At 44.7% G+C, this 14,993-nt stretch overlaps 4 protein-coding genes across 5 annotated transcripts in view; 1 reads left to right on the top strand and 3 right to left on the bottom strand.

The window, feature by feature from the left end:
* The window catches only part of KCNT1 (potassium sodium-activated channel subfamily T member 1), a 78,923-nt gene extending 67,700 nt beyond the window's left edge, over positions 1 to 11,223 (top strand). The window contains exon 35 of the transcript XR_005554721.1: positions 11,113 to 11,223. The gene's annotated coding sequence lies outside the window, so the exon portion shown is untranslated. The remainder of the gene's footprint in view (positions 1 to 11,112) is intronic.
* Positions 251 to 7,822, bottom strand: LOC120300736. The gene is made up of 7 exons (XM_039327127.1): positions 7,807 to 7,822; positions 6,409 to 6,552; positions 6,180 to 6,302; positions 4,725 to 5,588; positions 2,885 to 3,445; positions 1,265 to 2,083; positions 251 to 973 (listed from the first exon to the last, which is right to left on the bottom strand). The coding sequence occupies exons 2-7, from the start codon at positions 6,440 to 6,442 to the stop codon at positions 273 to 275; spliced, it is 3,102 nt and encodes a 1,033-aa protein (XP_039183061.1). The 5' UTR covers positions 6,443 to 6,552; positions 7,807 to 7,822; the 3' UTR covers positions 251 to 272.
* On the bottom strand, positions 6,535 to 10,462 carry LOC120300737. Of its 2 annotated transcripts, XR_005554724.1 has the most exons (3): positions 10,269 to 10,462; positions 7,295 to 9,377; positions 6,535 to 6,581 (listed from the first exon to the last, which is right to left on the bottom strand). XR_005554724.1 is itself a non-coding variant. In XM_039327128.1 (2 exons), exons 1-2 carry the CDS (start codon positions 10,435 to 10,437, stop codon positions 7,990 to 7,992), a joined length of 1,557 nt encoding a protein of 518 aa, XP_039183062.1. In that variant the 5' UTR covers positions 10,438 to 10,462; the 3' UTR covers positions 6,960 to 7,989. The 2 variants fall into 2 exon arrangements, 1 of the variants encoding a protein (XP_039183062.1); XM_039327128.1 differs by lacking the exon at positions 6,535 to 6,581 and having other exon boundaries at positions 6,960 to 9,377.
* On the bottom strand, positions 10,717 to 14,040 carry LOC120300722 (platelet glycoprotein V-like). The gene is made up of 4 exons (XM_039327090.1): positions 13,631 to 14,040; positions 12,073 to 12,168; positions 11,183 to 11,663; positions 10,717 to 10,798 (listed from the first exon to the last, which is right to left on the bottom strand). The coding sequence occupies exons 1-4, from the start codon at positions 13,635 to 13,637 to the stop codon at positions 10,717 to 10,719; spliced, it is 666 nt and encodes a 221-aa protein (XP_039183024.1). The 5' UTR covers positions 13,638 to 14,040.
* Positions 14,041 to 14,993: the final 953 nt, after the last annotated feature.

Here is a 14,993-nt window from a genome sequence, read left to right as displayed (position 1 = left end):
CTTCTCAGTCCTTCTCTTTCTGGGACCAATATGACTCCCAAAATTCAACTTCATGGCCCCCACCCTCTTTGTATAAAATAACATCTTAAATCCTGTAAGGCAGATTACTTCACAACCCACTGTTTTCCTTACCTTGCTTCTGAATTGATCCCATCACAGACGAAGTGACAACTTTCTGATCTTCAACCAAATCTTTATTCGAGCAGAAATACAAAACAGATGGGGGACTGAATCAACAGCCTCTTTCTGACCTGTTCCGTTGTTTGGTTGAGTTATCCATCCCATTCTCCACCTTGAAATGGTTTGGCCTCCTCCTCCTTCTCCTCCTCTTCCTCGGCTGGAAGGGGGAAGTCAATCTGAAACATCTTTTGAACCAACGGGCAGATGGTCATGACGCTCGGGGTCTTTGGGTGGCTATCTCCTGGGATGGCTGAGAAGGTAACTTGACTACAGCTCATGATGGAGAGCGGCAGCTCCTGCAAAGATGGACTGGTATCTGTTCTGAAAGAGAAGGCACTGACAGTGGGAGATGGAGTCATGGGTTCCTCTTGACTTTCCTCTGAAAGTTCCTCCCTGCCCAAAGCAAGAGTCTCCAACAGAATTTCTTCTGGAGGCTGGAGCGCTTCACTCAAGCTTCTGAAGGCGATCTTCTCTGGAGGCAATTGGCCCAACAAAGGATCCATGACAGCCGTAGGTTTGGTTTGGGGGATGTTCAAGAAATCTGTTGAGAGGTCCTGGTGTTTCAATATTGGCACCATTACGGTATCCTCAACCAACACGGAGGCTGTGTCGAAGGCTGTTGTGCTCACCAACGGAGAAGGATACTCGTAGATGGAATCAACTTCACCTGGATGAATGGCTTGGACGGAGCTGGGCTGGAAGTCTGGGAAACAAGCGGCTAACCAGCGTTCTTCTGACCGGGTTTTTGCGACATTGTGTGGAACACCCAGAAAAGTGAGGGCAAATTCATTTTCTGCAAAAATTGAGAGGGGAAGCCCGTTAAGATGGTTGTTTTTCTCCCACCGTGGTTCAAGAAGTGGAGATCTATGTGAGGATGAAGATCTCCTTCCTTCCTTCCTTCCTTCCTTCATTCCTTCCTTCCTTCCTTCCTTCCTTCCTTCCTTCCTTCCTTCCTTCCTTCCTTCCCTTCCTTCCTTCCCTCCCTCCCTCTTTCCTTCCTTCCTTCCTTCCTTCCTTCCTAAGAAAAATGGGTTAAACTGATGAGTAGGTTATTTCTGTTGCTGGATCACAGTGGGTGCGTTACCTTTAAGGTGGACTGCATCGGTAGAGGACCATTGAGTACTGGCCTCTATAAAGGTCCTCCTGGATCCAGCGCCTGGCTGAGCACATCTCCTTGGATTTACAGGACAAGGAGCAGAGCCTTCGCAACCGCAGTTTCGGCATTTCCAGATCCTGCTCAGGGTGGATTCCTTCCTGGTAAGGAATCTCGAGTCTTCTTGCCTGCTCCTAGACTTCCTATGGGTGAGAATCGTGTCTCCAGCTTGTTGAGCTTTCTCCAACTCTTGAAATGCTCGTGCTCTTTTCCCAGGATGACGAGGAACCCCCTCAGGACAAGGTTCCTTCCAATAGTGGAACCTGCAAGCTTCTGGTTGGCTGGATACACTAGAAAGGGAAGGCGTGGAGGTCACCTCATGGGTTGGATGGGAAGGGCAAGGTTTCCATGTCTGCCTTTTATTGGGTGTGCTTGCAAAGGACAGATGAAGGTCGGACCTCCTGGGAGCCTTCCTCCCCGTCCAACTTTCTTGCCAGTGTCTCAACTCAGAAGGTGGCTCACTTTCAGGAGACGTGAAGCCAGCTTGGGATCGGTGACGGGGATGTCCACAATTGTTCCTCTTTCTCTTCAAGCAACCGGGAGAAGCCTGGGTGGGACTTCCGCCTTGATGAGATTCGTTTCTCATGGAAGGAGACGTATGAGAAGCGGTTCTGTTTTGCTCGATCTTCACGGCACATCCGTCGGGGAAATCTATATGGACCAGAGCTGGCAAAGGCTGGGTGTCTCTAACGTGAATCTTTGGGTGTAAAATTTGGACGTTCATGAGGTGGTCTACATGCTCTCCCAAGCCTGGAATAAATAATAACGTGATTGGGAAAGAAGAGCCTCTAATATTGCCCCAGACGACATTCTAAAGTACATATTGGGACTTTTTTTTTAATGAAAAGAAGGACCAGGGGTGACATGATAGCAAGTCTTCCAATATCTGAGGGGTTGCCCCAAAGAAGAGGCAGGTCAAGCTATTCTCCAAAGCACTTGAGGGCAGGACAAGAAGCAATGGATGGAAACTAATCAAGGAGAGAAGCAACCTGGCACTAAGGAGAAACTTCCTGACAGTGAGAACGATTAACCAGTGGAACGACTTGCCTCCAGAAGTTGTAGGTGCTCCAACACTGGAAGTTTTTAAGAAGAGATTGGGCAGTCATTTGTCCAGAATGATACAGGGCAGGAGTCTCCAACCTTGGCGAGTTTAAGACCTGTGGACTTCAACTCCTAGAATTCCTCAGCCCTCAGTCAACTCCCAATCATGTCTGGGAGTTGACATCCATAAGTCTTAAAAGTTGCCAAGATTGGAGAGTCCTGGTACAGGGTCTCCTTCTTGAGCAGAGGGAGAAGGCCTCCGTGGTCTCTTCCAACCCTGTCATTCTGCAATTCTGTAATGATTACCACTTACGGCTGAGTTTTGGAAATGCAAGGAATTTAGGCAGATACAATCTTTGCAAATTCTTCCAACTCTTCCATTCTCTGATTCTAGGAATCCAGCGTGTTCTGTTCTGGTTGTATACCTTTCAGGGGGGGAAAAAATCTTCCAGGAAAGGCATAGCCAGCAGTGTGTGCACGAGTGTGTTTTGCAGTGCTTGATTCACTCACCGGATTGCTTCCTGGCTATCTGATCCCTAGCAGTAGGTGGAACACAGGAACCCCTTAAGCCGTGCATACATGTGGCACTGTGCTGCTCTTGGGTGCCACCATCCCTGGAGACTTCAGTCCTTTTGTGGGTATCGTCCTGGGGGACTGGATAGCAGGGCTGGCCAAAGACTGGACATCTTGTCTCGTGTCCTTTCTCACGGAGGGTCACAATGCTTCGGCCCATCGGGTCCACGGATAAATAGGCAACCAGCGGACTCTGGAATCTCAGCTGCTCCCCGTAGAGAATTTGAGAAGCAGAGACCAGCGGCCCGCAGCAGGTTCCCCTTGCAAAGTGGCCTCCTTCCAAAGCCATGGCTGAGCTCTCTGCAGCCGGAAGACCGGAAAGGATCTGGGGATCCCTGTCGGACGTTTTCCCTTCTTGATGAGTGGAAGGTTTGACCCAGCTGCTAGAGAGAGCCTTTTCATTCTTTGAGTGGATTGCAAAAGGCGATCGGCCACCGCAGCATTTGGGGAGGCAATAACAGCAGAACAGGCCTACCGTTAAACCGAGGAAAAATCCACCTGCATGTTCCAAAATGAAAAGGGGAAAAGGCAAAAGCTTAGGTGCTAATTATTGTGCTCTTTTTATATCTATATTATGGATGGAGAACCTGGTTATCACCCTCTTCAGCAAGTCCAGGGAGTCCTCATTTAGCAACCATCATTGGGATTGGCAACGTGGTTGTTAAGTGAACAAACAAAACCAAAACTATCCCTTTATAATCTTTCTTTAAGCTTTCCTTTGGCTTTTCAGGCTTTGCAAAGGTCCCAACTGCGACGACGAGTTGCAAAGTTCCTTTTTCATCTTCATTGCAATGGCAGATGGTCACTAATTGAGCTGGCCACTAAACAAGGATTACTTATAATCAGAAAAAATGGCAGGGATGGGTTAAAACCTTTGGCAAAAGCCAAGGTAGGGAAACGACTCTATCCATTAGGTCACACTGCCTCTCTGTCTAAAAATCTGGGGCAGAACTAAATGTCTATGGAGCTTCTCCGTCATCCAGGTCATGGCTGTCCCAAAGATGCTTTTTCAAGAGGCAACTGGACTTTCTTGTTTTTCTTTGAAGAGGTTTCGCTTCTCATCCAAGAAGTTTCTTCAGCTGTGACTGGATTGGTGGAGAGTAGAATGATTTATAATCCTCCTGGTCATTTGCCTTCTTTTAGGGAGTCGTTGAGACCATTTAGACTGCACGACTAACCATTTGCACTTCAGTTGGAGATGCAGACAACCCAGACTCATCCCCAACAGCCTGCACCTGTCTCCAACAAGGAAGGGACCCCGGGCAGAAAACATCCTGCAGCCAAGAAGGCTCCACCCCCATTTGCACCACTCAGGTGACCCTGAGGACACAGAGAAGCCTCTAAGTGGCCTCAACAACTCTCTAAAAGAAGGCAAACGACCAGCTTTCTGCAAGGAGTATAAATCCTTCCATCCTCCACCAACCAGTCAGAGCTGAAGAAGCTTCTTGGAGGAGAAGCGAAACATCTTCAAAGAAAAACAAGAAAGTCCAGTGGCCCTGTGAAAAAGTAACTTCGGAGCAGAACTAGCTGTGAATTATTTCTCCCAGGTAACTGAAAAAGTATAGGGTTTCCTGCCTGAGCAGGGGGTTGGACTAGAAGACCTCCAAGGTCCCTTCCAACTCTGTTATTCTATTAAGTGGCATCCCATAATGGAGTCGTGGAGGTGGAAAGTTCAAAGCATCAAGAGATTGGCTATTCTCAGCCTGGATTAATCAATGGAAAACACCGCGATCCGTCCAAGTGACTCAAATTTATGACTGCTTAAATGATGCCTTACCTAGCAGACCACAGATCAGCTTGAAGGTTCCTGATCGTGAGGGAGGAAAGTCAATGGCTGAGAACAGCGGGGAAGACAAAGAGCTAGAAGGTGATGGAGCACACCCCAGAATCTTGCTGCTGGTCACTTGGTGTCCTGAAAGAAAGGGGGGACTTTTGCAAGTGACCCCAGTAGGTGTCTGGATTTTAGCCTCCACCACTTGCATGGACTGGATCAACTGACAGTTGCAGAGCCATGGATTCTTATGAAGAAGCAGGAAGTTGATGGAATCGGGGAAAGTTGGTAAGGTGGTCAGCCTGTTCTGGAATAACAGGAGATCCTGGAGCACTTGCAAAGGTTGAAAGGCTTCCTGGTTGATAAAGAGGATTTTATTAATTGATAAGTCCAGCTTGGTCAAGGAAACCAAGCCAAAAAAAGCATCCATGGGGAGATATTGGATCATATTGGAGGAGACCACCAGCTCATCCAGCGTGTTTAAGTTCTCAAAGGTCCTCGGGGGAAGGTACGTGATTCTGTTAAGGGCAAGGCAGAGTTTCTTGAGATTCGGCATCTCCATGAACCACGTCCCCCTCAAAACGTCCAAGCTGTTGTTGGTTAGGATCAACTCTTCAAGATACAGAAGACCCGAGAAAGCCAGGGGCTCAATTGTACAACTCAGCAGCTGGTTGTGGCTGAGATCCAGGATCTTCAGGGGGTTGACGTAAGGTGTGAAAAAAGTGAAGTCGGCCAAGGAGGAGATGAGGAATCCGGTGATCGACAAGAAATAAAGGTTGGTAAAATTACTGAAGGACAGAGGAGGTATCTCGCTAAGGTTTCCTTGCTGTAGAAGGATCTGCTGGGTGGAACTTGGCAAAGTGATTAAGACTGGAAAGAATGAAGAGGGAAAACAGGAAATGCTTAGAATGAAAATAACAAGTCGGTTATCAATGTTTTGATTTCTGAAAATATTTGGGGAGAGGTCTGGAAGTCATGGCAACAGGACTTTTCTTTTTTTGTTGGACAGCCATCTGTCTGAAATGGTATGGGGTTTCCTGCTTGAGCAGGGGGCTGGACTAGAAGACCTTCAAGGTCCCTTCCAGCTCTATTCTATTCTGTTCTGTTCTATTCTCACGGGTGCTCCATCACTGGAGATTTTCAGGAAGAGACTAAACCAGGGGTCTTCAAACTTAGCCCTTGTATGACTTGTGGACTTCAACTCCCAGAATTCCTCAGCCAGCGTGCCTGGCTGAGGAATTCTGGGAGTTGAAGTCCACAAGTCATAAAAGGGCCAAGTTTGAAGACCCCTGGACTAGACAGTCACTTGTCTGAGATGGTATAGGTTCTCCTGCTTAAGCGGGAGGGGCTGGACTAGAAGACCTCCAGGGTTCCTTCCAGTTCTATTCTATTCTAAATTTTATCTGTTGGTGGAAATAACAGGAGGAGAAAGCAAGAACTAGAAGCACTGAAGATATTCACCATCACTGATTGAAGAGACATCCTCGCACTCAACCGTAGATACGGAGCATAGCTGGCAAATGGGAGGGCAAGGAAGAACGATCCCCAAATCAAGGAACAACACAGCCACAAATCCCGTGATCCCTGCCAAATTCCAACACAAAAAGTCCACCATCTCCCTTGGAATGTCATCAGCTCCCGGTTCCCAAGACCCCCAGACAAGAATGCAACAAATATGGATGTCACTTGCCATTCCTTTGCAGAGTTCTCTTGACCACATCCATGAGGGTTATCAGGTTTGCCGGACGAAGGACAGCTGTCAATTGTCCCTCTTTTTCTTCTGGTCGGTGGTTTACTCACCCAGAGGAGGAGAGCGGTAGAGCTGAAAGTTTTGCTGAATAAAATACTCAAAAGATCACAGAGCTTATTTTGGAGAAGAGAGACCGAATTCAGTGGCATTTAAGGAGGACGCAAAGAATCTGTTTTTATTTGTGCTGCCATTTGGCAAACTCTGGTTTACTGAACAAACCACAGTGCCTAAATTCACACCACATCATAAACCCAACATTTAAAAAAAAATCACACCCCTCTTGGATTGAAAGACCTCTGAGGAGTTAGGCATAGGGTTGCTTAATTGAATCACTAAGCATACTTTTCCCTGAAGATTTGCAAAATGGATACAAGGATCCTACTAACTACACCGTGTGGCTGTTATTTTATTTTAGGGCGAGGCAAGTTGAGAAGATAATACTCCCCTAACTTTTTTAAACCTATCTGAGGAAGGAATTAAAATCCAGCCAGTTCACATGATGCGTTCTTTGCTATTTTTATTCAGCTGAAAAGAGCTGTGGTCTTGCGGAGATTTCAAAATAAACGATACACTTTTAACAGCCAGGTCTTCGTTACAGAAACATGCAGACAGAAGGGATCAAGGATCTTCCTCATAAAACATCAATACATGTGATTAAACTATCAAGGAGATGAATTAGCTTGTTTCCTGAGTTCACTGCAAAGCAAAGTTCTATCCCTGGGGTCACAGTTAGGACAGAGAATTGGTCCGTATTATATCGGCAAAGACGTCCTAGTCACTCTGAACCGCAATTGAAATCATTATCAAACAAAATCAAATTACCTACCAACTTTTATCATTAGGATTTCACCAAAGGTGCTGTAACAGGAGCTTAGAATGGGGGTCAACAATATTGTGCATGCATGCATTGAAACATCAACACACCTAAAATGAAGGAAAGCTTGCCCATCCTTTTGCCCCTCCAATCAGCTCCCTCTGCAGTTGGCAAGTTGGATAAATAACCACCCTAAAAATTCACTAATGCAAGGAGAAGGCCGTTCTACCCTCTAACATCGTTGAATTATTTGTCCTCGTGGCAGCCTTCCCAACTAGTGAACCCAGCTTTGGGACTTCAGATCCCTTGGTCCAACAGCTGGGAAGACTGAGGCTTCCCCTGAAGTGCCAAGTTGAAGCTGGGCTCACTCCAATCCCCATTGGAGTGAGCCCAGCTTCAGTTTCCGTTCTCCAGATAATGTTGAAAAGATGCACACAGTGGGGTGGGATTTTCCTAGAGGGAAATGGACCAATGGGTTCTCACTAAAGGTGCATATCGGGGTGCTGAGCGCCACCCCTCCTCACCTTCAGAAGATAGCTTCAGAACATATCCCAGGTATTCTAGAATGGCATTGTGAGTCATTGCATGGATTCCTTCCCCAAGTCTTGTCTTTGGATTTTGTGGAACCTTAACGGAGATTGGTGGAACCTTAAAGTCCTTTTGGTTGTCTCCATGTTTGGAGCAATTGCGTTGAAGACCACTGGGACCTACATGGATTTGGTGGCTGGTTGGAGAAAAGCAGAGTTCTGATGGGTCAATTTCCATCGCTCCCGAGTCCACCGGCCCCGATTCTCCACCACTTCATGCAGAAGGTTGATGTACTTAGACTCGTGCATCGGCACTGTGCTGTCATCTTCACATGAAGAGCGGGTGAAAGGAATTCTTGAGGGTGGGGATGTGTTGGCTTTCCTGAGGTTTCTGGATGGAGAGGACACCGGCTTTGAAAATCGTTTGGTTTTTAGCCCTGAGGATAGCTTGACTGCTTTGATATCAGTCTGAGCAGTCTGCATAAACCTTGGAGGAACCACTTGGCTGAATCCTTTCCGAAGAGCCAACTCTGAAAAATTGGCTGGTTCTCCTTCGAAGTCTAATTTTGTTCTCTCATTGTGGGCTTGGTTGCTAGTATGCGAATTGTATTTGCTTTGTAGTCTTTTGTCCAATTCCATTTCCCCTACATCTGTCGCCTTAGCAATAGTTTCTGGATTTGATTCTTCATCAAATGGAGGCTCCGTTTCATTGTCTAATTCAGACTCACGTTGTTGGCCGTCAAGGCACAAAAGATCTTCCGTTCTAGGAGACAGATGTAGCCACTCCTGATCGAATTCTGGTTTCTCCCCTTCCAACACCTTGCCACAGTGAAGAGGGGAGAGCAAAAACTGGGCTGTGAAAGATTCCCTGATGCTTAACCCATTGGTTCCATGACCACCAACCTTCCTTTCAAAGGGCCACGTCAATGACCGCTTCAATGCATGGCCCTCATTCTTTGAAGTCACATCCTTTTGGGGTTGAACCTCAGCCTGTTCTTCAGGGAATGTAGTCACACTTAAATACAGGAAGGGCTCAGGATGAACCGTGTTTTCCTTTACAAGATGGGTAGACTCTCCATTATCTTGGATTATTTGGTCGGAGGCTTCAGAAGAAACTTTGGTCTCTGAAGTATCTTGACCTACTTCTACCATGACTGTGTTTGCCTTGACGTGGCTCTGAGACTCTACTTCCTCCAGCTTCTGATAATTCCACAGTCCTGAAAAAGGAGGCAAGTCCTCATTTTCAATATGTGTTCTGTCACTCTGGGACCGGAAGGACATTATTGATTGTTCTTGGTTTGCATCTGTCGACTTTTGCTGTCGCTGGTAGAATTCTTTTCTCAGTAAAATGGCTGAGGCAGACTTGGCACGGATTTTCAACGTTCGGTTCCCCAAAGCTGCAGTTCTCTCTTCATTTTCATCCTCTCCAACTGAGAGTTGAGGTTCTACAGAATCAATCGGAGTTGTAGTGGAAGAGGGTTCCATGGCTTCCTGGCTTGGCCGGATCCGTTTACTGGCGTATCTCACCATCCACATCCCAAACAGCAGCAAGAGAAAGGAAATAAATACTGCCAAAAAAAAAAAAAAAGGAAGGGAAGCCAATTAACTCAAAAACAAATCATGTGCCCATTCTGAAATGAAGCATTCAATAGCAGAAATTGAAACAGGAGAGGCACAGAATATTCTGATTGGGTGCCTAAGACACAAGTTTTTAAAATGGTGAATGCTAAAATCCAAAGACGTTGTAGTGTAAAATAGAATGGCATTGGGTATATGCCCAAGGAAAATGTGATAGATAGATAGATAGATAGATAGATAGATAGATAGATAGATAGATAGATAGATAGATAGATAGATAGAGTTGTAGATGTAGATATAGATATATAGATATACATATCCTTTAGCTGCTAGAACATTCTAATAATTTGGTCTAAGTTGATGCAACAGACTTAATGATACCAATAAAGGAGAATATTTGTAGCTCAGGGCTGAAATGAGGGGTCCTTGGTTCTCTCTGAGTTTGGTGGTTTTCTTGTAGATGTTTCAATTACCGGTACCCAAACTAGTTTAGGAGATGACCAGGTTGAGTCATAAGTCACAGGTCGCATCCACAAGATGCCCACTTTGAATGCCTCTCTGATCTCATTTCCCTTGACCACCAGGTGACCAGATTCTGGTAGAGAGCTTAAGCTTGCAATAAATCTTTATACTCATTTGAACTGCCCGAATCGCCTGATTTCCCTGGACATCAACAATACTAGGACTAGCACTGATGATGTTACCTAGTTTGGGTAATGAAACGTCTGCAAGAAAAGAGAGCACCAAGGATGCCTCAGACCCAATGATTTACCATGGCTTAAATGGACTTGGTCCCGAGTCTTCTCAGCCCTTAGTCACCACCTTAACCTCCTATAGTAAAGTAGCATCAGGAATAGTTGGAAACTCACTAACAGGAATACCTAAACAAGCCAGCAAAGCCGGCAGTCCAGTTTGATAGAAGCTGTTCCCCAAAGTTGTTGACAGGGATTCTGGTGTGCAATTGAAGCTGGAGATGTTCCAGACTTGGATCCCTTTCATGCTTGGTGGACTGTGACATATGACAGAAGTAGCATCTTGGAGCAGTGACATGTTGCACAGCTCTGTAAAAAGACAAACAAACAATATCCCAAAGCAGGGCATTAGGTTGTTGAAGACCGTGATACGTCTGAGTTTGCACATTGTACTAACACCGTGGTTTGCTGACCAAGCCACCATTGGTAGGGCTCACTCCATAGTTGTGATGTTAGGCACGAAGGAACAGGATCATTCATTTAGTTCCAGTTAAGATTTATTGCTTAAGCCTATATACAAGCATCCAGTCAACTGATTTTCAGCACTAAATTGGCACTACGTAAGAGTTAATGGAATTCAAGAGGGGTTGGACTTAAACCATTTATGAGAATATAAGGACTCCAGGTTGATTCCTCTCTTGTTCATGTTCATGAAACATCTATGGAGATTCTCAGTCATCCAGGTCATGGTTGTCCCAAAGGCAACTGGACTTTGTTTTTCCTTGAAGACATTGTGCTTCTCATCCAAGAAGCTTCTTCAGTTCTGACTGAGTGAAGTGAAGAAGCTTCTTGGATGAGAAGCGAAACATCTTCGAGAAAAAACAAAGTCCAATTTGCCTTTTGAAGAAGCACCTTTGGGACGATTCATGAAACCTAACAGCACTCTTTCAGTGGAACTTTAAGATTATACCTGGGGCAGACAAATCAGTAGCTTATTCTATAATCTTGGATTTTTTTTTTCCTTATTAAAAAGCCGACATTTCCCAGCGGTCGCACCTCGAAGAAACAATACAGAATCCCGATGTTCACAGAGACAGCTCCACGGGTTTCCTCCGAGTTTCATCGCCGGCAGCCTTCTCATCCCACCAAACACATTTCTTGTTAAGCTGGTTAAATTATTGCCGGAAAGGTCGAGGAACGTGAGCTTGGATAAGCTTCCGAAGCTCCGGCTGGCGATTTTGTAGATCTTATTGCTGGCTACATTCAGGGTGGTGAGGTTGGAGAAGCCAGAGACCGTCTCAGGTCCAATTTTGGTCATGAGGTTCTGGGCCACCGTGAGGTTCTCCAGTAGGCCTGGCTTGGAGAGCCAAGATGCTGTCACATAAGTTAGGCTGTTCTGATAGAGACTAAGTTTAGTGAGGCCTTGGAAAGCACGAAACGCACCGGGTTCAATTTTGCTGATGCCGCTGTTCGCTAAAGCAAGGCTGGTGACAGAGGACAAAGTTGGACTCTTGAAGACGGTGGAGTTGAGAACCCCCAGATTGGTTACCACAAAGAGAATGGATGTGAGGCCCGCAGGGAAGTCTGGAAGAGAAATATTTAACAGATTTTTTTTCCAAAGCAATTTTATAAGCAATTTGTGTTGCCTACAACATGCTTGAGTATTCTACCCCAACCCTATTATATCCCAAAGGTCATATCCTGCTTCCCTGGAGATGGGGCTGATGATTGTTGGATTTTTTGGGGGTGTGAGGGATTGTTGATTCCAGGGATCTTTCTTCCTAATCCCAGTTTCCTGACTCCAATCTTTCTGACAGGATTATTACATCTGCATTTCTGCAGACCTGGTTTCTGTTTGGGGCAGGGAGACTTGTGTGTGTGTCGGTTTCTGCCTTTAAAATCCTTTGGGGGAAATATACTCTGCCTTTTTAATATTGCCCCAAATATTAATTTCTCTGGATTCTTCCCACATCATCTTTGGAAGAGGTCTCACCATTTGGGATGGAAGAGCAGAAGTATTCTTTCTCCAGGACACACTGCAACCTAGACAGCCCAAAGGAAGTCCAAAGCAAAGTGAATCCAAGGATCCCTAAGGAAACAAGGAGAGGCTGGACGGTGTCTGAACACAAATAGTACCCAAACAATGTTCAATTCAGCAAATGGCACCGACTTGTAAAACTGATGCACAACGCAACTGGTCCCTCAGGAGAAAAACAATGCTTTTGAAAAAGCACCTTAAGACTTGTAAAATAGAAAAAGGTCTTTGTTTAATTGCAGGAATGCCTTATTAACGTTAACAAAACCCTTTCGGTTTTAACAGTCGGGGTGCTTTTGTTGGTCAGTCTGAATTCTCTTATCAAGGAGAAAGAGTATGTGTCGAATAGTTTAGCCAACCGCATCTCTTCCCCAGAGGATAGCCCTTTGTTCCTAACAGCTTCTCCTTTTCTTCCTTCAAAAGAGAGATAGCAGTTCTTAAAGGGTGTAAAACAATCAGTTAATGGGCCAGATGCTGGATCTTTCACTGACCAATATATTCAAGGACAAGAGAAATGATCCTTTTGCATTTATAAGGGGAGAAGGTATATTTCTACAAATAAACATAGCTTTTTCTATCCAACACTTTTGCCATTCATCTGAGATTTATAGAGAATGGTTCTTGGAATCAAGCTGATCCAATAGTTCCTGAAAGACTAGGGGGGGAGATTTATCTTTCCAATTGAACTAACTTTCTGAATCAGATTGATTTGGTTACTAGTTGATTCAAGTTAAGGGCTCTAATAGAATCGTCTGATGTTCCTTCCCAAAGGGAAGGACGAGAAACAATGGTTGGCAGCTGATCAAAGAGAGAAGCAACCTGGAATTAAGGAGAACTTTCCTGACAGTGAGGACAATCAGCCAGTGGAACAGCTTGCCACCAGAGATTGGAGGCGCTCCATCGCTGGAAGTTTTTAAAAAGAGACTGGACAATCATCCTTCTATTCTAGTCTAGTCTAGTCTAGTCTAATCTAGTCTAGTCTAGTCTAGTTTAATATTATTATTCTATTCTATTCTATTCTATTCTATTCTATTCTATTCTATTCTATTCTATTCTATTCTATTCTATTCTACTCTACTCTACTCTACTCCATTCCACTCTAGTCTACTCTAGTCTAGTCTAATCTAGTCTAGTCTAGTCTATTATTATTATTATTCTATTCTATTCTATTCTATTCTATTCTATTCTATTCTATTCTATTCTATTCTATTCTACTCTACTCTACTCTATTCCTTATTTCTATTCTATTCTATTCTATTCTATTCTATTCTATTCTATTCTATTCTATTCTATTCTATTCTATTCTATTCGGAGCCGATGCTGATGATCTGATCCCTCCTCCAGACTGAATGTTATATAGGGCTTCCTGCTTGAGCAGGGGATTGGACACTAGAAGACCTCCAAGGTCCCTTCCATCTCTGTTATTCTGTCTATTCTGTCTGAACAGAATGCTTCACCTGTGAGCCAATTCCCCCCACACACAAATATACAATGAAAGCAAGACAGGACCACTTACATTTCATCTTGGCCAACTTCTCCTTACCAAGCAAACTTGTGTACCGTCTTCTTTCTCAAAGCATTAAAGCGCTTTTACAAGAATAGCGGGCACCAATCCTTCATAAAACCTCCCGGATTATGCCTGAAGCTCGTTTCAGGACCGAAACAAGTTGAAACCTGCTGCGTGTTGAGTTCCTCACTTCCATGGGGGGGGGAGGGTCTTCTCCATCTGTCCATGTGGCCGCACGAATGGGCAACCTGAGTTGAATCTCCATAGCATCACCATGGAGTTTCTCCATTAGCTGTAAATAAGTTAACCATTTCGCCCAAGAATGCTGCTTCTGTTCCCTTGGCTATCTCCTGGCTTACCTTGTTAAAGCTGTAGAATTATCCATCGTAAAAATATTGGCTTTAGGGATAGACAGCCTCCTTTCCTATAAAATGTATTCTTTGCTTAGCTCAATTTCAACCCCCCCCTTTTTTTTTTTGCAGTTAGGATCCATTCAAGGAGGAATCCATTTATTTCACGCATTTCGACTGAAGTTTTGCATTTATGCTGTTAACGCTTTATGGACATTAAGTTTTGCTTAATGTCCGGATAGTCAATAGGTAATGGAACAGTGGAATTGAAAGTAACAATGAAATTAAAAAGGACAACTGCAGGACTCCTGAATGTCCCATGACAGAGGAGAGGCTAAATGCCTGGTCAAAAATACAGCATGTGGACTAATGCATTTAAATCTCAGAAAGGCAAGTTATAGTTAAACTTTAAGCAAAATAAAAATAAAACAGTGGGTTCAGTAAGGGGACCTATTACTCAAAGAAATGATGGGCTCCACTTTATTAGGAGTCCTAGTGGTGCAGTGGTTAGTATGCAGCATTGAAAGCTAACACTGCCCACTGCCCACAGTTCGATCCTGACCAGCTCAAGGTTGATTCAGCTTTCCATCCTTCCAAGGTGGGTAAAATGAGGGCCCACACTGTTGGGGGGCAAGATGCTGATTCTGTAAACCACTTACAAGAATGCTGTAAAACACTATGGGGCAGTACATACTGTAAGTCTAAGACCTATTGCTATTTATTAGATGTGTTAGGTCAGAAACCAGACACCTAAGTGCTTTAATTTAATTTCCTAAGCTAAACATGAATGGACTCGGAGGGTCCACCAAGGCTTGAACAAATGTTATGATTTAAATCTCCAGTTAAGTCTTGGGGGTCCGTGGCCGCAAATTGTATTGAAACGGGGTTCGTGGTGAAGAAAAGGTTGAGAACCACGGAGTTAAAGGTAATTCACCCCTGTGGGCCAAAATGAAAAGTCTTCCATGTGCAATGTGTAACATCTTTTAAAATCTCTGGCCTCAAAGTTATAACTTGGTGGCAGT

The sequence above is a fragment of the Crotalus tigris genome, unplaced genomic scaffold, assembly GCF_016545835.1.
Source record: "Crotalus tigris isolate CLP2741 ecotype Arizona unplaced genomic scaffold, ASM1654583v1 scf7180000024350.909852, whole genome shotgun sequence".
NCBI classification, from domain to species: Eukaryota; Metazoa; Chordata; class Lepidosauria; order Squamata; family Viperidae; genus Crotalus; species Crotalus tigris.
The sequence above is the reverse complement of the archived record's forward strand: the minus strand, read 5'-3'. Positions and strand labels throughout refer to the sequence as shown.